The sequence below is a fragment of the Eubalaena glacialis genome, chromosome 2, assembly GCF_028564815.1.
Source record: "Eubalaena glacialis isolate mEubGla1 chromosome 2, mEubGla1.1.hap2.+ XY, whole genome shotgun sequence".
NCBI lineage: Eukaryota > Metazoa > Chordata > Mammalia > Artiodactyla > Balaenidae > Eubalaena > Eubalaena glacialis.
The window spans coordinates 155,374,011-155,398,747 of NC_083717.1; the positions used below are offsets into that span (position 1 = coordinate 155,374,011).

Genomic DNA, 24,737 nt, shown 5'->3' on the forward strand with positions numbered 1-24,737 from the left:
GTTTGCCTTCCTCTTAGGACTTGCCATTTTTTAATAAAACAGTATGTACCATTCTGCCTCAGCTATGTTCTACTTTCCATTTAGCAATAAAACTTTGGGAGAGATTTCTAAATTCGTATCCTGTATCCTGTTCCTCAACCTGTGTTCAATTTTGTGTGACATAGGAGACCTTTGTGCCAGTCTCAGAGTCAAGACTGCTGTTCAGAATTGGTACACATTTTAAGGACATCCAGGAGAACCACTGGGCCTCTGGGACTACATACTCTCCCTTGTACAAGGTCGTGGTGCAAAGTTCTTGGCAGATTTCACATACTCTTCTGGCCAATAACGCATTTCTGGGCTATTTCTTTCCACATTTATTTTGTGATCCAGATCGTAGGCACCTTTTGTTGTCAGGTTGGCAAAAAACCTGGGCATAAAAAAAGAAAATCAGAAAAGTCAAGGGTTACCAAAGAAATAAGAAGCAGTGATAAACAGTTAGAGGGAGACATTTACAGACCTTCTGAAGGATGGAGAGCCTAGCAAATTCCACTTCTTAACTTCTCCAAGCTCATAATTCATGCTTGTATCCTTACATGGAAAGCCCTTCACTGCTTTCTAGACTTAAAAGAAGTTGGGATGCTGAAGAGCTTGTTCTTGAGTTGCTGTCACATGGATGGTTTTGACTAGGCTCAGTGGCAAAAATGAAAGCTTTCAATTGTTTTGTGTAGCTTTGTGTTACAAAAATTAAGGTAATTTAAAAAAATCATAATTAATTTAATATGGTTGTTTCTCCATGGGGAAAAATTGGTGCCAGGGCAGGAAAGGTTATTCTGGAATTAAGTAGGAAACTTGCACACAAAATGTTGTGGTTAAAGCTGCTTCTTTCCGGAACTCCAGACCCTTAATCTGGGAGTGGCTAGATGGGAACACACATTTGTAAAAATCATCAAGCTGTAAGGTGTATGCTCTTCCCTGAAAGTGAGCTGTACCACTGTATCTCAGTTTAAAGGAGATAAAGAGGACCTCACAGTGTAGAGGGTAGATTGGTGTTGAGTTCACCTTTTGAATTCCCATTAGCACTTAAGAGACACAGACTAGTGTCTCCTTAGTCCAGCCTTCTCCACTGTTCCCACACGTCCTCCTGACCTCTCCATGATATCACCTCGACCACAAAGGAACATCATCACCTTTTCCCTCCCCACCAGCTAATGGGAATTCCACTAGAATCTTCTTGATAAGTATGGAGAAGTCACATCAAGACCTGGGAAGAAGGTTATTCTGGCATATAAAAGAAAGAAAGCATTGCTCTGGTCCTGTGATACACAGCTGTGAACTCTGGATTCACAGAGCTGACTCAGATCTCGGCAAGGATCTTTGACAAGCAACCTCTGCTCTTTGAAAATCCCTCTTCTTCTTTTTAAACGAACCCCCATTTTATAAGTTTCCAAACTTCTCTCAGGCTAGAACAGATATTGTAAACCTCATGCTAAGGCAAATATAGGGCCTCCCTTGGAGGCATACAAAGTTTTGATTTTATCTTCTGTTTATTTCTCTGGCATAGCTGGTGTTATGTTGATGGCCAATAGACATGAATGCGAAACTACCCTGAGGTGGGATGTTTCAGTCCCTAGCATGCTTACCTTGACTCTCTTTCATTTCTCTTCTCTGGTTCAGTCAAGTTCATAGAAGCATTATCTACTGGAAAAGGAAGATAAAACGAGCTAGGTTCTCTCCAAAAAAAAAGCAAAACTTAAAATATTTGTTAAAGGGTGGACAGAGGGGAGTAAGTACATCTACCTCACTCATCACAATCATCTTCCCATCCTCCTGGCCTCTTCCTCCCTCTCTCCTCATCCGCCAACCCCATACTCTCTTCTTGAGCTACGTGCACACCCATTGCCAGCCCTCCATCACCTTGTAGATTTAGGTAAAACATCCTCCCTCAGCGCTTGAATGATAAGCTTTGGTAAGTAAATGAACACATTCATCAGATTTATGGGTACCAAATGAATATTTTTGTACATTCCAACATGGCCAAATGCACCTAACTGGTTGTTAATCAATATAGCCTCAAAATAACATGTTCTCCTGTCTGCCTCCCCAAATTTCAAGAGGAAGAAAAAAGCGAGAGTGGAAGCAAAGCATACACAGGCATAGTTTGGCGGCTTAAAAAGTTTTAGGTGAACGTTGGCTTTTGTCTCTCAGCCCTCAGGGGAAAATGTGAGCTTGTTCCCTCATTGAAAAAATATCATAGCCCTTGACAGGCTGGATTCTTTGATCCTCCAATGTTATAGTGATTTCTCCAGTGCCCTCCTACACCCCATCCCTCCTCACCCCCCACCTTACTGGGGCTTTGTAACCTGATGCTCCATAAAGAGCATTTCCACAAGAGCATTAAGACATGTCCCCACATAATATTAAACCTGTCCCCCGAATGCCCTCCTCCTCCTCCTCCCAAGCACAGTCCCCCCCTCCCCCCAAGGCTTCCGCCATGAGGCTGGGCTGGCAGGAGAAGCTGGCTCAGCTGTTTCAAATTAGGGGCAATGGGAGGCTTCCTTGTAATATATGACTTAATCACGGGTCCCTGAAGTAAACAGTCCAAACTGAGTTTGGAAATGACCCGAAATTGGACTTCATAAACCTCCTTTGGCTTTGGAGCTGGGAAGGAATTGGAGTCTCTCATAGGTGTGTTATACATTATCATTAGTAGATGGATAGCTGTCCTTGGATGCCCATAGGAATGAAGTATGCTGTGTGGTGGTTGTGTATTATAAGATAAAATACAGGATGCCTAGTTAAGTTTGATTCAGATAAATAATATTTTTTTAGTATCAATGTCCCAAATATTGCATGGCAACCATAGTGTTATTGATGTTATTGTGCTATAGTCTTATAGTGTTATTGCAATAATTTCCAGGAGTGAAGGAGCCATGGTATTCTTGATATTACCTCCTTCCTACTAAGGTGAGGCTCAAACTTCTGTAAGGCTCCATCTGAAAACGTTAGGTCATTTTTTTTTCTATTGGTCCATGGTTTCTCCTTAAGACTAGTTTCCCGTCACTCTTACTCAGGTGAGGAGCTAAAGTTAGCCTCATGAGTGAGAAGGAAATTGCTGCCTATAGGCATCCCCCCCCCATAAACCAGAAGCTGAATGCTTAAAATGTTGTCATTATATGCGTAGAGATGGCCAACAGGCACATGAAAAGATGCTCAACATCGCTAATTATTAGAAAAATGCAAACCAAAACTACAATAAGGTACCACCTCACACCAGTCAGAATGGCCATCATTAAAATGTCTACAAATGACAAATTCTGGAGAGGGTGTGGAGTAAAGGGAACCCTCTTATACTATTGGTGGGAATGTAAATTGATGCAGCCATTATGGAAAACAATATGGAGGTTCCACAAAAAACTGAAAATAGAGTTGCCATATGATCCAGCAATCCCACTCCTGGGCATATACCCAGACAAAACTATAATTTGAAAAGATACATGCACCCCAATGTTCATAGCAGCACTATTTACAATAGCCAAGACATGGAAACAACCTAAATGTCCATCGACAGACGAATGGATAAAGAAGATGTGGTGTATATATATATATATATATATATATATATAACAGAATATTACTCAGCCATAAAAAAGAATGAGATAATGCCATTTGCAGCAACATGGATGGACCTAGAGATTATCATACTAAGTGAAGTAAGTCAGACAGAGAAAGACAAATACCATATAATATCACTTATATGTGGAATTTAAAATACGACACAAATGAACATATCTCCGAAACAGAAGCAGATTCACAGACGTAGAGAACAGACTTGTGGTTGCCAAGGGGAAGCGGGGGTGAGGGAGGGATGGACTGGGAGTTTGGGATTAGCAATGCAAACTATTACATGTAGAATGGATAAACAACAAGGTCCTACTCTATAGCACAAAGAAGTATATTCAATATCCTGTGATAAACCATAATGGAAAAGAATATGAAAAAGAATGTATATATACGTATAACTGAATCACTTTGCTATACAGCAGAAATTAACACAACATTGTAAGTCAACTATACTTCAGTAAAATAAATTTTTAACAATGTTGTCATTATATGCATCAGTTCTATATCTTACAGCTTTATTACCCTACTAGTTGTATTACTTGATGTTACTCAGATGAGTCATTACCATTACCCGTCATCAAATAAAAAATAGAAACATAGGAAAGGAACATTTGAGTTGCTATCATTTCCTCTAATGGTAATAATTTAGAAATTTTTGTCATATTTTTCAACTTTGTAGCAAAGCTGCATTATAAATTACATTTGTCATTGTAGTTTGAAGCTCACAGAAAAATGCCTTATGAGAGATGAGGTAGAGATGTCAGAGCTGCTTTATCATAATATTGAGAAAGAACTCAGAAGGCTCAGGGAGGAGACAATGTTAGAATAGATTTATTATAAGACTCGAGAATCTGCCACTCGACTATATTCCCTGGGAGGACTCGGAGTATACTCTTCTCTCTAAGGGTAGAAGGATCGCATTGGGGGGTGGGCATCCGTGTTTTTGAGCTTGTGGTAAATGGTGGTACATGCTCCCATGGTCCTAGAGAACCCTTGGAAAGGCATAGTCCTGGGACCCCAGTATCCCCCTTTCTCCCAAACCAAATCACTCCAACAGCAAACCCCAACTTCCTCTTGCATGTATGCCACCCCAAAATGGTTATGGCAGTGGCAGTGCTCCTGATTATCCTGCCTAAGGATACGTCCTCTGTCAGGTGGCAGAGTCCTGCTAGGAGGTGCACACCCAAAAGGGAAACTTTTGATCACCCCAGACAGAGATATAGCTAGTGGACAAAACAGGAGGAAAAAAACACAGTATTCAAAGTTTATTAGATTGGGTAAAGGAATAGGAAGCCGCAAAGCATCCCTCCTGCCAGTTAGGAAGAACAGGGCATCTGAGGATTAAAGAGATTTCTCAAGAAATACAATAGGAAATGAGGGTGGGGTTACAAACAGTAAACAGAAGGAAACACTGTGACAGTGAAAAATTAGGTAAGATTTGCAAGGGCCAACACTGAGGAAACCAAGAGAGAGAATCATGGCACAGAACAAAAAAGGCAAAGAAGAGCTTGGTTAGAAGGACCAACTCCACACAGAAGATACAATAAGAAAAGACAAGAGAGGAAATTATTCCAATGGTGCAGGCAACCCGCTTGCCTGGAAAATTCATAAGGAAAGGGTAGATATATTAACATCATCAACACAGGAGGCAAAAACAAAGTTAGGTAGCAATAAGGAATGTGATGGCATGAGTCAGAGGGAAAGAAAGGGATTATAATTAAAAAGGAAAATTAAGCAGGCAAAGATACAGAATTTAAATTCTTATTTTTATTTATTCCTGTTCCCACATTTTATTGTATTTCCCTGGCAGACATCCCACACTCTGGTAAGTCTGGGGGAAGGGGAGGGGTTGGCAGAAAAATGTTGCTTTGGGGATTTGAATCTTATTACTTGGTGCTGTTAGTGTTTGGCAGACATTTATAAAAATTACATGCTGTAGTGGCAGGTCATTTTTTAAAAAAAATGAATCTTGAGCTTCAAATTTAGGACAAAGGTGAGGGTTTAAAAGAAATAAAGGGAAATAAGACGAAGGCAAAGGGGAGGTGGGATGCCGGGGGCAGGGGGGGCGGCGGCAGTTGGCTTGGAGGGAGCTGGAAAACCTGCCAGTGACCAGGAAGAGAGGAACCCAGCTGCCAGATCCCTGATGGACGAGAGACATTTACTTCCTGGAACTTGTCTTTTTGGCTGCTTACTTCCGTAGGGATTTTCCCTTGAATTAACACTAGTAGCCACAAGCTTAGACAAAATCATTGGAATTGGGTTTGGAGGTTAGATACCGTCATGATTAGCTCTGCTTTTCACGTTTTTATGACTATTTTTCATCTCTCTCTTTGTTTGCTCTCATCTTCTGCTCAGGAAAATTTTAGCACATCTCACTTTCCTCATGTGGGTCCCCTCCCCCCCCATCCTCTTCTGTCCTTTGCTCCTCACCTGCTTTGTGAGAGGACCAGAGGCATATTAGGGTGACACCTGTCTGAGGTCTGGGATCTGACCTCCGGCATTGCTCCTACATTGATTCTGTCTCCTGGGATGGGATCTGACGTCCCACTGAGAACCTCACGGCCAGGACCACAGCTGCCTTTGCAGCAGCTTCTCAGCTTCTTGCTTCTCAGGAGGGCGGCATCCTTCCTCCGAGCCAGGCACTCCAGACTTGCCTTCCTTTTCCTTCTTGCTGCAGCTTTGTAGGGCCATTTTCTAAAAACGTTCACCAGAGGGGAGAAGGAATGTTTGCTTACAGGTGCCTATTTCCCCAAGTGACCTTTGTTAAAAGGCCGCCTGGGAGAATATTTACAATCTAAACGGTCCACAGAGATTGCCTCACCGTGTGGTATCCTCTTTAGCTAAGAGCTCTCTGGAGTCCGCGTCGGGGAGGTAGAGGCAGCCCACACAGGGCTCCCTCCCCAGCACCACCTAGCCTGGCCCCTGTCTCCACAGACTGCCTTGCCGCCTCTGAAAAGCAGATTCTGTAAAGTGATATTTTCCCCTCTTCTAATCTCAGAAAAGTTGTCAGACTGGTTCTGAGCCTCCCCATAGGCACTGTTCTTTGCTACAAAATTTGCTGTGTGGTGCTGGGTTTAATCATGAAACTAGTGTATTTAGGACCACTGAAAAAGATTTTCACAGGGAAATGTCTTTGAAAGGAGTCTCGGTTGCTCAGCGCCTTGCTTCAGTTCTGTTCTCCTTATTAGCTTGTGTGCATTTTTTGGTATTTCTTCAGCATGGTACAGACCAGAGAAGCATTTTCCTCGGTAACATCCTTGTGTATATCTCTTTTAACTATGTTTTTGGGACTCAGGCAGCGTTTTACTTCAAAATTCCCTCATACACATGGACTTGGAGAGATACAGACTAGACTCATATTTCCTGTATTAAAATACTTGCACAAAAACACTGTTCTTTCTGGTTTATCAAACAAGCTAATGTGTCTCCCGAGAATTTTGAGTTCAGACATGAAAAACTCTGTGAACCTTTTTGTGTGTGAATCATTTGAGCTTTGGACGGGTTTCCTCATGGGGAGATATGATTGCATAAAATATTCTACTTCTACCTAAAATGTTTCAGGAGATGATCTTTCAGCAAAGACTGTTAGTTTTACAATGGATAAGCAGCGTTTGAGAAAATAAACTCTGCATGAACAAAAAGCTTTCAGCTTCTTGCATACATTCTGTCTTCTCACAAGACCAAAGAGCTCTCATGAGTTCATGAAATTTGAACCTCAAAGATTCAACTAATTGATCTATTCCTGTTTCTACATTTTATTCCTAGTGGCCATTTTCACACCCATCCCATTTAGGAGACCTGGAAAACTCAGGAGATATTTTCGGCCTGTCAGGACACACTTTTTTTTTTCTTTAACTTTTAAAAAAGAGCCATTGACTCTCTTTTTTTTTTTTTTTTTTAAACTTTGCACCAACCAGTCCAACTCTTCATCTTGTTGAATCACCCCAGGGGACTTAAGCTCTGAAACCCAATTCCCCTTAAGCAAAGATATTTCATAGGCTTTTAGAAGTGGAAAGGATCCGAGAATCGTTAGTCTCACCCATTTCAACAGTTTCAACACAGGAAAGGATCCAGGGAGAGTGAGAAGAAATCCCACAATCCCGGGGAAACTTTACACAGAAAGAAAAGATTGTTGCAACCTTCAGATTCCATATACCTTCCACCGTGGAGCTCCATAAAATGGCCTACATCACAGAGACAAGAAAAAGTGGGGTGGTGAGGGTTAAAGATTTCATTTTCAGTTTGCGTTGAAAATGAAGCAACAGTGTTTCCCTACAACCCATTTCTTTAGCTTTCAGCCAGTCTAGAGTGTCTTGCCTTTGAGGCCACATCTGAGATGAGCTGAGCATGATTTCCACTGCCTGCGGCCTACAACTTCATCTCTGGCTCCTACCATTTGGCCCAATTTCAGCTTCTCTCCAATTCCTGCCCTCCTCCCCCGCCTCCTGGGAAGACTCTGTTGCCTGATCTTTATTGCTCTTTTCCCACACTCCATTATACAGAGTGGCATCAGCCTCTGAATTTATTTATTAGGACTCAGGTCTACAATATACAACCCCACGCTTCCTGTCTGACACGGCACCTTCGCAGCAGAGCGCATAAGAGACCATGCTTGTCATAAACAGTCGTAGAAAGTCAGCACCCAAGAGGAAGGGCCAGAGGCTTGCAAAAGAGCCAACCCTCTGGGGGCCCCTCGGAGCCAAACTGGTTTTTCAAAACTTCACACTCACAATCCCACAGTCCAGACGGGCAGCCACAAACCTTGTGGGGGAGTGCATTTGCAAGAGACAACCTTATACCCACATGTCTGGCCTTCACTTGGGACACTAGCTCTATTTTTAAAAAATTAGCATTTTGCCTAATAAGCTTAACCTTTGTCATTGATGTTCCCATTCAATACGTTTAAGCGTGCTACAGACTTAGATTGTGTATTTAAAAAAAAAACAAAACAGGTAATACATTTACATTGTGCATAACTCAAAATGATATTAAAAATATATGCATTGAGAAGTCTCACTCCCACCTCTGACCCTGTGTGCCCATCCCCACCCCCTGTGTGTAACCACTTGTATTAGTCTTTTACATATCCTTTATTTTCACTTTTCCACCTGTTTTTTAAATAAGACTTTTATTTCAGAATAGCTTTAGATTTATAGAAACGTTGCAAAGAAAATACAAAAAGTTTTTGTATTCTCCTCACCCAATTTCCTCTATTGGTATTATCTTACAGTACCATGGTATATTTGTCACAGCTAAGAAATGAGCATTGTATGTAACTATGAACTAAATTCCACACTATTCATCTTTCACTAGTTTTTTCACTAATGTCCTTTTTCTGGTCCAGGATCCCATCCAGGATGCTGCATTAGTCATCATGTCTTTTTTGGCTCCTTTTGGCTATGACACGTTCACAAATTTTACTTGTTTATTTTTAATTAAATTTTTTTTATTGGGTAAAGTTGACATGTAACATTGTGTAAGCTTAGGGTGTAGAGCATGGTGTTGCTTTGATATATTTATATATTGTAATATGGTTGCCATTGTAATGATATTTATCACATTACATACTTGTAGTACAGTATTATTATCTATATTCCATATACCGCATGTTAGATCTCTACGGCTTATTTAGTACTTGTTATGAGTTTGTACCATTAAACACCATCAATCTTATCCCTGTGCCCCACCTCCCCTGGTAACCACCATTTTACACTGTTTGTTTGTTTACAGGTTTGACTTTTTTAGGTTCCACATACAAGTGATATCATACAGTACTTGTGTTTCTGTCTGACTTATCTTGCTTAGCATAATGTGCTCAAGGTTCATCCATTTTGTTACGAATGATAAGATTTCCTTCTTTCTCATGGCTGAATAATATTCCATTGTGTGTATATACTACATCTTTCTTATCCATTCATCCATTGATGGGCATTTGAGTTGGTTCCATATCTTGGCTATTGTGAATAATGCTGCGATAAACATGGGAGTGTATGTATCTCCTGTTTTCATTTCCTTTGGGTATATATACCCAGAAGTGGAATTGCTGGATCATATGGTAGCTCTAGTTTTAATTTTGTGAGGAACCTCCCTATCGTTTTCCACAGTGGTTGGACTAATTTATATTCCCACCAACACTGTGTGAGTCCCCTTTCACTATATCCTCGCCAGCCCCTGTTGTGTCTTGTCTTCTTGATGATAGCCATTCTAACAGTGGTGAGGCAACATCTCATTGTGGTTTTTAGTTGCATTTCCCTAGATTTTTCTTGTATTTGATGACTTTGACAGTTTTGAGGAGTGTGCTGGGTTGTGTATTTTGTAGAATATCCCTCAGTTGGAGTTTGTCTGATTTTATTCTCATGATTAGGCTGAGAGGAAGACCACAGAGCTGTACTGCTATTCTCATCACATCATATCAGCAGGTACATGCTGTCAACATGACATTACTGTTGAGGTTGACCTTGATCACCTGGCTGGGGTGATGTTTGCCAGGTTTCTCCACTGGGAATTTACTTTCCACCTCCTCCCTCCTTTTCGTACTCAGCTCTTTGGAAGCAAGTCCCTAAGTGCAGCCTGCAATGTGGGGTGGGTAGTACAGTGTTCCTTAGTCTGTGTTTGGTGTAAATTGGCAGGGCTCTTGGGAGCGCCAAACCTCGTGCTAAGGCTGTTCCTCCAGTGGAGGCGCCAAAGTCAGACTTTCTCAGCAGAATCTCACCTCCTGACAGGCTCACGCATTCTCAGAGGCAGCTCATACACTTACCAGATTGCCAGGCTTTCACTCTATCATTTTAATCATGTTTTTATAGCGACCCCTCTGCCTCAAAATCCGCTTTTACGAGGGTGAATCCCACAGCACTCTGGCACTAGGGGAATGCTCTCTGCATTAAATTTCAGTGGATTTGCACTGGATTTTGGTTTGATCTGAGTCCTGAAAAAGAATGTGTGGCTCACAGGACAGTCAGTGTTTGGGCGGGTTGATGCACATGGGCTTGTAATGGCATGTGTGTTTTGTAGTCCTAGCTCTGGAACTTCCTGTTGGGAAATAAAACTCTTTGAACTTATTTCTGTTTTACCACTGCCTCCCACACTGTGGGCTTGGGAAGTTCATTCTCCCGGGACCTCAGAATTGCCACCTGCCAAGTGGAGAGGGCAACATGAGGCCCCAGCAGAGCATCTTGCTAAACACTTCGTAACCGGGATTGCACGGACCAAAGATGGGCAGCTCTTGGTGTCAGAGGTGATGGGCTACGAAGACATTGGGGCACAGAAGTCCTCCTCTGTCCCCTGGGAAGGGTTCACAGGGTGAGGTGCCTGGGGGTGTGATAGCACTTATGAGCTCTCCGAGGTTCTGGGGGAGGCAGCTCTGCTTGCTCATGAGCAAGTATTGTCTGCCCTGTTACTGCAGCAGTAACATGGAAACTCCTCTTTTTTCAGCGAGCTTATAAAAATGAACAAGGCAAAAGCAAAACGACATACTCCGGTGGAAATGTGTATTCTCCAAAAATATAAATATAATCACGGGAATGGGAGTGTTTTTATTGTTTATACTTATTGTTTTTTGGTTGTGCTGCAGGGCTTGAGGGATCTTACTTCCCCAACCAGGCACTGAACCCGGGGCCATGGCAGTGAAAGCGCTGAGTCCTAACCACCAGACTGCTAGGGAACTCCCAGGAGTGGGAATGTTTTTAATGAGAAGCAAATTGCCTACATCAACCGATGTGGCTTATAGAACTGACTGACAAAACGAAAATCATCTACCAAATCCTGGAAGGCCCTTTAAGACCCTGCTAAAGACTCACCCCTGTTCCAGCACAGTCTTAACTGTAGGTGAATTACACCGTGTCAGATTCTCAGTACTCACTAGCTCTTTCAACCAACAAGCATTTTTTGGCCTCCACTCTAAGCCAGGCACTGTATTAGTTATTCATCCTAAAAAGAATGAAAAATATTGTTCTAAGTGTCAGTACTGCCTTCGTGACTCATTAAAATCTTTTAAATACATTTGTCCAGGACCAAAATATACATCTTCAAGCCAAAGATTATATTATTTCTTGGCCACACCCTTCATCAAGTCATCTTTTCTCTTCCACAATCTGCCCTGGCCCCAAAGAGAGTTAGGAGAGGAAGGTATCTGCAGGATGTTGTGGGTCAATTAAATAGAAAGGATGTGACAACTCGATGTGGGTTTGTGATGTTTCAATTGGTTTATGCCCGGCTGGGGTGACAGATTTGTATGGGGCAATCATGTCATACTCCTCTTGCTTTCCTTAATCACAAAAATGTACCAGAAAACTGGATGTTGTGGATAGACTGTGGAATTACGTGGTTCCCACAAAGCATGGTGTTTGGCAGTGATTGGCAGATGATGGTTGTCACTGATGCTTCTGAGTTCTCTGAAGTTCTCTCTTGTGAGGCAAACAGCTGAGCTTTTGGTCATTCCTGATAAAGGCCTAAATAATATACCCAGGGCTTGTCTTGTCCTGTATGCGGAGTGAGCCGTTGACTGATAAGGAGAGAAGTCCCCTACCCAAGAATATTCTATCAGCCTCCACCCCAGCACCTCCTACTACCATCATCCCCTCCCACCAACAAATCTTTCTCAGATACCCTTGGCTGCCACCACTAGTCTTTTAACAGTGAACTATACATTCACTGAGATGGGTAATGCTTCAGTCCATCATTAGCCATTAGCAGACTAAATGTGTTTATTGGATTAATTTAGCCCCCTCTGCAAGGCCCAGATAGATTAAGGGGACAAATGATTTTTTTTTTGATGACAGAGAAGAAAAATCTAGAACAACAACAACAAAAATCTAGATTGATTGGCAGCATGGAACACTGGTTAATTATGTGGCTCTAAGAGTCTGACTTCTGCTCTTGTGTTTTGATCTTCCAGTTTCATAACTTCTTACTGCTTCAGTTTCTCCATTTGTACAAGAGGAATGATAATAATAAGAGATTCTTATTCAGACGTGATGGGGCACAGAAGTCCTCCTCTGTCCCCTGGGAAGGGTTCACAGGGTGAGATGCCTGGGGGTGTGATAGCATTCATGAGCTCTCCGAGGTTCTGGGGGAGACAGCTCTGCCTGCACATGAGCAGGTATCGTCTGCCTTGTAAGACTGCAGTTGTGAGGATTAAATGAGAACAGTTTTAGAGGAGTGCATGGGAATGCCTGGCAAACAGCAAGTGCTTAATAAATATTACATCTTGGAGAGGGACTTGAGCAACCAGCTGTTAGCATGAGGGCCCTGGGAACCCTGGGAATGTGGAGGGGAAGAAGAAACATCCCAGAGTAAAACATATTACAAAAATAAGACTCACATTCATTTTGCTAGGAACTGGTTTCTATCCCCAAGTGCGGATCTCATAAACTCTTCTTCTCAACCCTCCCTCCAATACCTTCCAAGATTCCATCCACAATCAACAAAGGGATTATCAGCTCCAATTTCTGGGGAGAGTATCGTTTTACCCTTAAACCAGAAGAAGGGGGACTCCCTGCATTTTCTGCCTCAGGGGTCAAGTGTTGTCAAGTTTTCCATTCATTTGATAGGGATCATGCCCGCACCCGGTTGCTGCAGTAGCTTAGGTGACAAGTACAATAATTCGGTAATTTGACTGTTGAACCTTCAGGAGACAAGAATTGCTTGAGTCCAGCACAGACACAAGGACAGAAACAAGGTCAAAAGTTGAAGCTTAGAAGACAGAGAGAAAAGCAATCTTTTCAAGTCTAGACAGCATATTAACAGAAGGGCTTAATATGTTGCTCTGTTTATAGGAGCTTTTTGCTGACAGCAGTGAACCTGAGCCCTTTTTTCTCCCCATTCTGCAAGTTCCCTTCTGCTGTGTCGTTATAGCCACCTCTTCCCGTGAGCCTGTGGAGGACTGGCAATCAGAAGCTATGGCTGGGGTCTGCAGGGCAGGGGGAAACAGGAAGGGGAAAAACAACTGGAGGGTTGATATTTTGGGGGCTGAAGGTGAATTCATCACATCAGTCAACTAGCAGCTCACAGCTATATTTTAGTCCTCCCATGATTTTTTTCTAGAAATGTTACAATAGTAAATGAGAGAATAGGCAGGTCATCAAACATTTTCTATATGCATTTTTATTTTCCTAAGGAAGGCAATTTGGGAAAGATACTTTCTTTCATTTTTAATCATTTTTTTTTAAATTATAAAATGACTTTGGTTAGAGTATTGGGCAGTAGCTGATGGGAATATAAATTCATTTCAACTTTCTGGAAAGCATTTTGGCAGTATATAATAAAAAGTCATCAAAAAGGGCATATCCTTGACACAGAAATTCCATTGCTAGGATTTTATACTATGGGAATAGTAGTATAAATATTTATATGAGAGAATGTTCCTCACAGAATTATTTAGAATAGCCCCCCAAATGGAAATTATCTAAACACTCTGAAATAGGGGATGGGTTAGATAGAATATAATGTGAATGCCAAACAGCCACTCAAAACCTTCCTTAGAGAAGTATTTAATAGCAGTGAGACATAAGGCAGTGCTTCACATCACAGGCTTCAGAGGCCTTGAATTTGAGCTGCTATATGAGGGTAGTGATACCAACCTCACAGGGGTATTGGAAGGACAACCGAGGTAAAGAAGATAAAAATGAGATCAATGTATGATGACGATGTCATTGTTGGGTAAAAGAGCAGATTTCAAAACAGAATGGCCAGTAAAGTCACAATGTATCATTCATTTAAATATTTTATATATATATATGCACGGCTTTAATACGTTCATGTCTTGAATATGTATATACATATATAGTACATTATATGTGCATATATGTATGTATGTATATGATATGCCTAGAAAAAAGACTGGAAGGATATACACAAAATGTTAAAAGTAACTAGCTCTGGGTAGTGGAATTACAGGTGGATTTAATTTTTTTATTTTTCTGTATTCTTCAAAGTTTTAAATCCTGAATTTATATGGCTTTTGTCATCAGGAAATTTCATACCACCAGGAGTAAAATCCACCATTTAACTCTGATATTAAAAATGCTAAATCCGTTCTCTATGAAGAACAATAATCTGCAAGGGGCGGGGTGTGGGGAGTAAAGTGCACCGTACAACGAAGCTCTTTAACCTGGAGAGAGACCGCAGGAAAGACTTGACCTCTCAGGAGGCGTCCAGTTATTGGAACAAAGTTCCACTGTAGTCAGAGACCAGAGCTGTGGAATCTGCCTGCCATTGTTCACCTGAGGCACCTGAATGGGTGAGCAGGTTTCTCATAATTTGTGTATTGGGCTCTGGTTACATAAGCCACTAGCTGTTTGTGTAAATGGCTCTTTTACCCTGGTCTGAATTGGACAGAGTCTGTTTGATAGAGTAGCTTATATAACCGAAATCTGAGACTGAAGGAAGGATTTGGCCCGGACTGTTGATTGCATGGGAGGGTGGGTTGGAGAGGAAGCTTCCAGAGCAAGAGGCTCTTATTTTGAGGCAGTGAATTAGAGCAAATTGTTCCCCGCACTCCACCTAACCACATTAACACAGTGGGATCTAGCCCATCGGTAGAAATGGGTTCTATTCCTTCTTCCGGGGAGGGAACAGGGCTATTTCTCTCCAAGGATCAAACAAGGTTAAGACATGCATGCATGGACGCCAGTGGGAATGCCACGTTTAATAGTCATTCCACGGCCTGTGTCCCATTGACCTTCCAACCCCCTTCTTTTTTTTAAAGCTCAAAAACATTTTCCTAATGGTTTTTTTGGGGTGGGATTTTAGTTTTGCAAGAGTGGGTGTGTTTGTTGCCTTTTTTTCTTCTTTGAAAACTAGTTCAATTTTTTCCTTTTTCCCTTCCTGAATTTTAATGGGCCTGAAAGTTGGAGTCTGCCAGAATATGAACATTCAGAAAAGAAAGGTACAAGATCTTCCTCTCTCGAAAGCCAGCCTAGCGTGCATTTTTCAGGCCTTTCTCCCACACCCACTCAGCTTAAACCACGGAGGCTGCGTGTTGCTAGCCAAGGACTCCACTGCAAGCGCATATGCTTCCTGTTTTGTCTTTCACCTCATCTGGACCCTGGGGTAGACTCAATTCTCATCTCTGAGGCTCTGTTATTTCAGTCTTTGGTCTCAATGTCACTCAATCAGGAAAATGCTAATTCCTCAGCAGGGAGAGGAAAGTCATAACTCTCTTCTTAGCTTTATATTAAATCCCCCAGAATCCCCCAAACAAGTAGCCCGACCCTCTTACCTCTATTTTTCCATCTGTAAAGGGAAGAACTGTGAAGTGTGTTTAAGTCCTCATACCAGCAATTGCTGAAAGCCATTTGGGTGCAATTTAAGTTGTGCCTCATTATCTCAAAAGGTGTAGAGAAAGTATCAGATCATCTAAACGGCATTCATCTTAATCAATACATGTAAGTCAAATGTGTATCGATCCATATTTAGAACAGAAGTGTATACTCACAGGTGCAGAGTAGATGTATGTAAACTCTGACCACCCCCGTACACTCAGTGATTGCCAGTGGGATCCCCTCTTACCTCCTAGTTACTTCTCTGTCCCTGCTTCCACCAAAAGGACTCCCTTTTTATTCAGAACCCCACCTCCATGAAGAACTTGTCCAAATTTCATACCAGAGGGACGACAGTCTTTTAGGATAGTTCTTACAGCAGTGTAAATCACTAACATGATTAATCCTGCCGAGGAGAGTTGCTAATTTTTATTCTAGGATGTCCTCTATTGTAAGATCCACCACCAATTTATTAATAGCTTTAAGGGGAGGAAGGAAAAACTACTGCATGAATTGTATACAGTAACAGGGAGATACATCTCAAGTTCAGGGGAGGAAAATGCACAAGACATTGAGAGATCTGCAAAGAGGGCATTTGTTTACTGTGGTTAAATAGGAGTGTAGACTCGAGGGAATTGCCTGGATAAGATCCCTGCACCACAGTTGGCTGTGTGACCTTGGGCAAGTGACAACCTCTCTGTGTCTCAGTTTCTTTGATCATAAAATGGGGATAGTAGTGCCAGTCACACAGAGTTATTGCACGGATTGAAGGATTTAATACATGTAAAGTACTTAGAACAGTACTTGGTAACCAATCAACAAATATTAGGGTAATTGTTAATCCAGATGAATCTTTATTTTTCTTGTTCCAAACAAATCTGATGAAATATAGAGAACTTCTCCCCAGAAAAAAATACAAAACCTGTGCAGACACACAAAATTTATATACAAGTTCGGGGGTTTTCAAGGCTCTGTGAAGTCCACTCATATTCCTCATCCACTTGGTGGAATCTAGAGGGATCCACCTGGGGCAGCACAAGCCTGGGCTTTGGAGTCAGGCCGACATGGGTTTTAAGCCTGACCCAGCCGCTGACTAGCTGTGTGGCCATGGGCAAGTTCTGTGACCTCTTTACATCATATCTCCTCACTTATAAAATGGGCGTAACAACAGTACCTGCTCTGTGGACTTAGCCCATCGATAGAAACGGATTCTACATGATAAACTGTGGTAACGCTGGCGGGGGCAGGAGGTGGGAAACAAAGAAATCATGCCGTTTTCTGGGAATGGGGATTGTCCCTTTGCTGCCAGTCTATTTCCAGACACTTCCCCTTTTACAAAAGAGCTGCGAATGGGCAATCTGGTACCACAATTCTGGAAAATGTTCCCTATAATATGAATTATGGGAAGAGTAACAACAACAGCAACAAAAATTAAATAGTGAAGTGACATGTTTCCAAATATTTAAGAAATTGTTACTTTGCTAAAAGAGCCTAAATAAATATTCTTAAAGTGATAGTGAAATCTGGTAGGAAGATCCCAGAACTTGCTCCCAGGAGCTGCTTTTTAATCCCTCCCCAACCTTAGAGACCATGAATGGTGATCCCTGCTCAAACTCTCCCCCCCCGCCCCTGACATCAGTTTTGAACACCAGGAGCTTGGTGCATTTTAAGACTTTTCTAAATGTCCATAGGATCCAGCTTTCAGCTGGTAATGTTTATCCACATACCACATATGTTTATCCACATACCACATAGGAAATACACTGAAATGTTAATAGTAGACATATAGATTATTTTAATTTTCTTCTCTACATTTTCTTCACTTTCGATAATTTGTTTTGTAATAAGTATGCATCATTTAAATAATTAATTCAACAATTAGACATTTGTCTATATGAAAGGTACTCCACTAGGTGTTGAGAATACAGCATCCATTATCTCCTGATGTCTACAGTCTAGAAGGGAATAAGACATTAAATAAGTAATTACACTAATAATTCATTGCTTCCAATGGCAATAGGCCCAATAGTGAAGTCTAGGGGACTATGAGATCAAGAGAGACCTGACCTAAGCTAGGGTCTGGGAAGGCTTCCCTGAATAAATAATATTAAAACTGAAATCTGAAGGGGGGAGGGGAGTAGGAAAGAAAGAGGAGAATATTCCAGGTGTAGAGATTAGCATGTGCAAAGACCCTGAGGCTTGGTGAGTTCAAGAAGCTAAAAGGAGACCAGAGTGGTTACAGCTTGGGGGAAGGAAGAAATTCAACTAAGGCAAGGGCAGCAACAAGCATGGCCTCAGAGATCATGTGAATGGTCTTTGCATTTGATTTTAAGAGGAAATAGAAAGCCAGGGTTTTAAGCAGAATAGTAACAAATAGCTATTTCCATTTTGGAAATTTTCTTTTAGAAAGAAAAATAACAACAAAAGTATTTCAAATCATTTGTTATCTATAGTTTGGGAGTTCTTGGATTTAGATTTTTTTAAGGCCAATTCAATAGACTCACCCTATATATGAAAATATTGGGTAAAAGTGTTTTTACCCAGTATTGAAACATTAGCTTCCTTTTTTACAGGGAGCCTGGGACAGTGACAGGAGCCCAACACTGCAGCCCGGGTCCCCTGTCAGTCCAAGGCCATGGGGCATGCCTGGCACAATAGCAGCAGATGGTGGAAGCCGGGCAGCAAAGGACCCTTCTTCCCACCACCCTGGGGAGTTGAGGCAGGAGGCAGCCCGTGAGCATTCCGTCAAGAAACCTCCATGTGCCATGGAAATGCAAAACGATGCAATTCCCAGACCGGCTGCGGTCAAAACACAGCTGGATAAATGACAGCATCTAGAACCTGACAAATTGTGAGAGTGTTTTTCTGCTCAGGAGTGCAGGGCTGGGTCACTGCCATGCCAATTAACTGCAGTTGGAGTTCAGGGGATGATCGCAGGGACCTCCAAACATGTACAACCGGAAACACTGTCTTAGTGATGTGAACACACCAACCTGGAGTCACCATTTGTTGCGATGCTTTTGAGTTTATTTAAAATAATTGTTTAAACCACAGTGCTCTATCACCTCTGGAAATCACGGTATTGGAAGTAATTCACCACTTGGCCGCTGAATAACAGATGAGATGCTTCCAGCCAATCCTCCTCTCCAGGGTTCCTAAATCAGCTGGGCATGTCCCGACCTCCAGGTTATTTGAAGGGCAGGGGAAGCTGCCAAAACCCACCCTCGCTTCTGGAGGAACTCAAAGCTTTAGTGGGCTCTGGAGCCGCGGTAACCGGCATCTGGTAGTCAACCTTTTCCTGTAATGAGGAGGTATAAATATTCACATCAGGAATTGGGACTTTTGTAGGCCCTGAACTGGTCTTCCAACCTGTTACCTATTATGCTGCACACTTTATATACCCCCGAATACAACAAGAAGAAACGTGTGAGTGTTCTATAAAGCCTGCCACTGACATCAGGGTGGGTCTTCGAGGCTTATGGTTATCCTAATAAAAGCAAGGAATGTGTAACAGGCTGTAGCCAGCAGACCACCAACCACTTTATTGTTGAAGCACAAAAGAAAACCTCTGGTAAACCTACTGTACCTGCCTCGCAGCGTGTGGCTGTTCCTTAACCCTTGAAGACTCTGTTATACGCCCAACTTAAGACGACATCTGTATGTTTCTGGTTTCCCTCCCTATGACGAGTCTGCTAAGTTACACGCTTAGACAAGACATACCTATTGATGGAGCGGTTATGAATTACAGATTGGAGGTTACAAATCAATTCAGGATTTTTAAAATATAAATTCAAACCAGATCTGTGAAGCCAGCTTTTCCTCAGACAGCACAAGCAGATGGGCAGCCAGGCAGCCCTATGATAGGTGTGAAGGAGGTCTTCTATGACCCCAGACTCCTTTCTTGATCTCTTCCTTTTTCCATGGCTACCCTCATGCTCAGGAACACAGTGTCCTATCCCTACCAAAGTGCAAACACAGGAAAGGAACTGTATCAGCAGGGGAATAGCAGGAAACTCTCAAAAGAGTTATTAACGGAGGAGAATAAAATGAAGTTGCTATTTAGCCAAGCAGAGGCTGGTAAAGGGCATCGGTGAGAGGCTGGGGGAGCACTCAGGGACTCTTACTGACAGGGAGCTACTCCCACCCCAAAACCAAGGGGCCGGGGTGGTGGAGCCCTTATGAGAATCTGGCAGGAGCTTCAGCAAGAGAATCTGCCTATAGCAGCCAGCCTCCTGGGGGCACAGAATAGGCCATGGAAGGGCAGGGAATCCATCTGGAGGGGCAAAAGAAATCCAGATCCAGCACAGGATCTGACATCAGATTATGCAGTCTATTACCTTGCTCAGATTCTTTAGCACCCCAAACCTAATAAGTATGAAAGAAAAGTTAGCGGTCATGTGGGTACCTTATTTTTAATCCTTGTCCTAAAGGGTTTTCCAGCATCAGTGAGCAGATATGGAAGGGGGGAAAGAAGGAGCTGCCTCTGTTTCCAAAATCACACCCAGTAGTGGCCTCTGATCTTGAGGATGCTCAGGGATGAGGGGGGGCTTCCAGAGGAGACCGGATACACCTGGTGCACTAGGTCTTCCGCCGTCCCAAAGCGCTGTCATCCACTGGACAAGTATGGGATGCACTACAACATATCTGCCTTGACAAGAATTCTCCCATTAAGCTTATTTAGGAGTCATGAAGCCAAGCCCCTCATCTCCATCCTGCACTTTTTACCAGGCCTCCTCAGTAACTTTCCTGCTTCTGTCTTGCTCCCTCCAAGCCACAGTCCTCCACATAATCATCAAAATATTCTATCTTTAAAAAAAAAAATCCCCTGGACTTCCCTGGTGGTCCAGTGGTGAAGACTCCGCGCTTCCAGTGCTTCCACTGCAGGGGTCGCGTGTTCGATCCCTGATTGGGGAACTAAGATCCTGCATGCTGCGTGGTGTGGCCAAAAAAAAAAGCCTGCTTAAAATCCTGCCATGACTCCGCATTACCTACAGTGTAGACTGCAAACCCCATGGTGGACTCCCAGGTACTTCCGCAGCCTCATCTCTTTTCAAGTCTCCTCCTTGCCCTTCAGGTACCAGCCACGTCAGTACTTTTGCTCATGTCATCCAAGATGTGTGAGCTCCTTTTCTGGATCTTCTGCCCCTATCGTCTACCTGCCTGATTCCTACTGGTTGTTTTGAGAAGCGTCTCAGGAGTAAGACCTCCAGGCTGAGATGCAAAGATGCTATCACCCTGACCACCCTCCAACACAGCACTCCCACATCACACTGAAATGTCCCAGCTCGCCACTGGCCCTGGGAGCACCATAAGGGCAGAGACTGTGTCCTATTCACGAATTCATCCTCCTAATGCAGCATCCAGCAAGAGCTGCCATTAGAAACTATTTGATGAACTAAACTAAATGATGACTTGCCAGAAAGAAAGTGCTCCTCCAAAGTAAATTTCCCTGGGCATTAGATTTTTTTTTAAGCATTATAGGAGTACAACCTGTATAGGTATTTAATTACTGTTGCTAGATCTCTCTCTATATTCCACGTATACCTCAGACCCTTAAGAATCGATTTAAATGAAAAATCAAACAATTTTGAAAGCCGATTGATTAAAGAACGTTTTGGTGGAATAATTGGAGAGAATAGAAAAATAAACCATAGAACATCTGACTTAGGGAGGCTTTAAAATACCCTCTAGTAGAAGAAGTAAAGTGACACAGTTACCTGAAGACAATAGTAGAGATCATTTGGAAGCGCCAGCCTTGATAGGCTGACCTCCATGTTCCCATGGGTCTTATTCTTTCTATAATTCTAAAGTGGCTTTAAAATACAGGTAATCAACTGCTCAGTGGAGACATAATCACTTAGTGTCTATCACTTTACAATTGTGTAGCTACAGGATTACCTCATGTAGATTGGGATCTGTTTCTAAGAAATGGGAGTGCTAAATGAAGTGGGTCAAACATACCTCAGTTCTCACAAGTTATAGCCTCTGGCAACATTATTTATCCTCTAAAGTCAATATACTGTAGATATCTTTATCTTCCTGGTGTTCTCTAGGGCTCCTGGAATGGTGGGTTGGACCATATCTAGACTGCAGCTTCATCCATTCAACTGGAGATCACCCGCTGGAGTTACTGGAAAATGTCCATTTTTACATTCAGCATGTTATCTCAACCATCAAAATAATCTGGAGTTGGTTTATTTTTTGGAAAACTCTTTGCTGCAAACTAAAAAACTGTCAGTCATAAAAAGGATGTTCATGATAGAGAGACCTCAGCAGTGTAAACAAAGCAAAGATATTGGCTGGCATCATACAACCTGTAGAAGGCACAATGGAGGGCCGGAGTTTGTTGGCTAATGGCTCTCAATCTACAGAGCAGCTCACCAACACCGAAACCATTGGCACCGTCTGGGGGTCTAAACAAGGAAAGTCCATGGGGTCAAAAAAAGCAAGGACGTACCTCAGAAATTCCAGCTCCTTTTGACAAGTATCCAGTGCTGGGACTCAAAATTGACATCAAATTATTCATTAAAGCCCCCCTACACACCACCACCACCACCCTTGCAACACAATATTTTCTTCCCTGCCCCCTTGAATGTGAAGTTGAAACTAATTGAATTCAGTGGCAATGGGAAGCCCCAGCATTACAAAGCAGTGTATTTCATCGTACACGGTTTAGTCTAATTCTGGATAAACCACTCATAAACCACCTCTCCCCACTTTTTTCTCCAGCTGAAGAGGCATCAATGGTGCCTGCAGCCTCCTCTGCACAGCTGCTTCTCCTCTGACACTTGCTGCTCAGACACAGGGTCCTTCTCCAGAAGTTGATGGTAGAATCAGGGAGTAGAGGGGACAGTCATCCACCCAAACGCAAACTCCAAGTATGAGAAAGCATCTGTTGTGCAATTTTTTTTTCAAGTGCTAAAAATCTTTTATTGGATTACTTTGTAAAATAATTTATATAAAGTCATGCTTGTAACATTCTTGCCTCTTGTGGTCTTAGATTTCACACCAAAGGAGATTGAGGGCTAAGAGTACCATTACAAGAAGAAGCATGAGGGAGGCAGACGCTCAGAGAGTCTGAATTCATGCCTCCATTTGAGATACAAACAGAAAATGTGGGCCTGAGAGCTCCTTGGAAGGCGAGATAAGAGAAATTATAGATGAGGGATCTCTCTGTCACATCACAGAAGGATATCTGCGCATACTCAAAGTCCAGGAAAACTCCAACCCTGTGCATTTGCTCTCTCAAGGAAACCCTTTTTAAAGGGGGAAAGGCCCAGAAAGTATAATCAGTTCCCATCATGGGTCCTGTGAATAAGACCTTATCTCCAGAAGCACTTCTGCTGGCAGAGCTTCTGTGTACGCCCAGCTGCCACTGTGCTGCCTTTTCCACATCCACCTCCCAGTTCTGCCACCCTGAGGTGAAGCTCTCCACACCCAACATGGTGGCACTGAAGTCAAATCTCTCTGGGTGACCGGGTACATCCTGCTGCACATTTCTGAGTCTCACACTTCTCAGATCCTCAGATAAGACCAGACAGGGATAAGCTGTTTTAGGGTCCAAAGTTATAGGTCTTTGCAGCACTTTTAGCATTTTGCTCATTCCTGTTATTTGGCATAAACTCAGGTCTGTGATTCAGGCGGGCTCTAGACACTGAAGCAGCAGTGACTCACTCCTTTCCAAAGAGTATCTTGCATTCTGGAGCAACGCTGAGGCAGATTGCCCACATTTCTTCTCTAGCTCTGCAGTGATTTTTGGAGGCTGCAGATCTGTTCAGAGAGCCTGACTTCACTCTCCCTCAGTTTATTCATGTTCTCTTTCCACAAACAGTTCAGTCTCTGTAGTACTTCCTGGAACTTCTCCTTTAGCTTTGGGGCAAACTCCATCAGCTGGTTCTGACTGGCTTCTCTCAAGTTCAGGTTGAATCCACAACTTTGCAGGCTCTGGAAGTTCACTTTTTTTTCTTCAACCATCAATCGGAACCTTATCCTATATTCAGACTCAATCATCACTTTAAAATTCTGCTCTTCTTCCTGCATCATCACCATTCTTTCTTGCTCATCAGCCAATATGCTTTTAGCTACTTCAAGTTTCTCCTTCAATGTGTTCAATATCTCCTGGAATAACTTCCTATAATTCTCAGCAGCCTCTTGTACTCCATACACCACCTGATTCTTGTGCTCCTGGGACTTGAAGTACTTGTCACAAAGCGTGATTTGGTCATCATGGCAGAACAGCTGTGGTGGCTCCAGATGTATCTCACAGCAGGCATCTTCTGGGATTTCTTGCTCTAACTGGGAGCGGAGCCTTTTGGACATGCTGGCAGGTGGCCCTAGTTGAAGATTGGGCTGTTTCTGTTGTGGAATACACCTCCCCGTACTCTGAAAAGGAAAAGAGTGGCAGTGTTCTGGGGCAGACACACTTGTTAACCTCTGTCCGCAGTCAAGCATCAGCAGGTCAGCGCATCCTGGACTCCTCAAATCCAGCAAATCTTCGGCAGCCACGTGCTGAGCTCTCAGCAGTCAACATAGTTGGCCAGGACCCTCCTCTTGGAATGGTTTCTTCTCTTTGCAATCAAGATCATGTAAATGACATCCCTCCTACGTTACTCGTCTGTTTCCCAGCATTCTTTTTTGGCTTGGAATCCTCTTGAACCTCTAAGTTTTGGGGTGCTTCCAGGGTCAGTTCTGGTCCCTTACCTTATGCTAGTTCCAATGTCTCCCTAGGTAATCACATTTACTTCCCTGTTGTGTAATTTTGAAGGTAGGATGTTGACACAACAATTGTGAAGACCATGAGGAAAAGGTATTGAGGTTATCGTTTCATCCAGTAATTGCTATACTTGGTATTTACCCAAATGAGTTGAAAACTTATGT

The 24,737-nt window shown here is 42.6% G+C and overlaps 1 protein-coding gene across 1 annotated transcript; it reads right to left on the reverse strand.

Moving 5' to 3' along the window:
- Positions 1 to 23,597: 23,597 nt before the first annotated feature.
- LOC133085538 (probable E3 ubiquitin-protein ligase TRIML2) lies at positions 23,598 to 24,179 on the reverse strand. The gene has a single exon (XM_061182655.1). The coding sequence runs from the start codon at positions 24,177 to 24,179 to the stop codon at positions 23,598 to 23,600; it is 582 nt and encodes a 193-aa protein (XP_061038638.1).
- Positions 24,180 to 24,737: the final 558 nt, after the last annotated feature.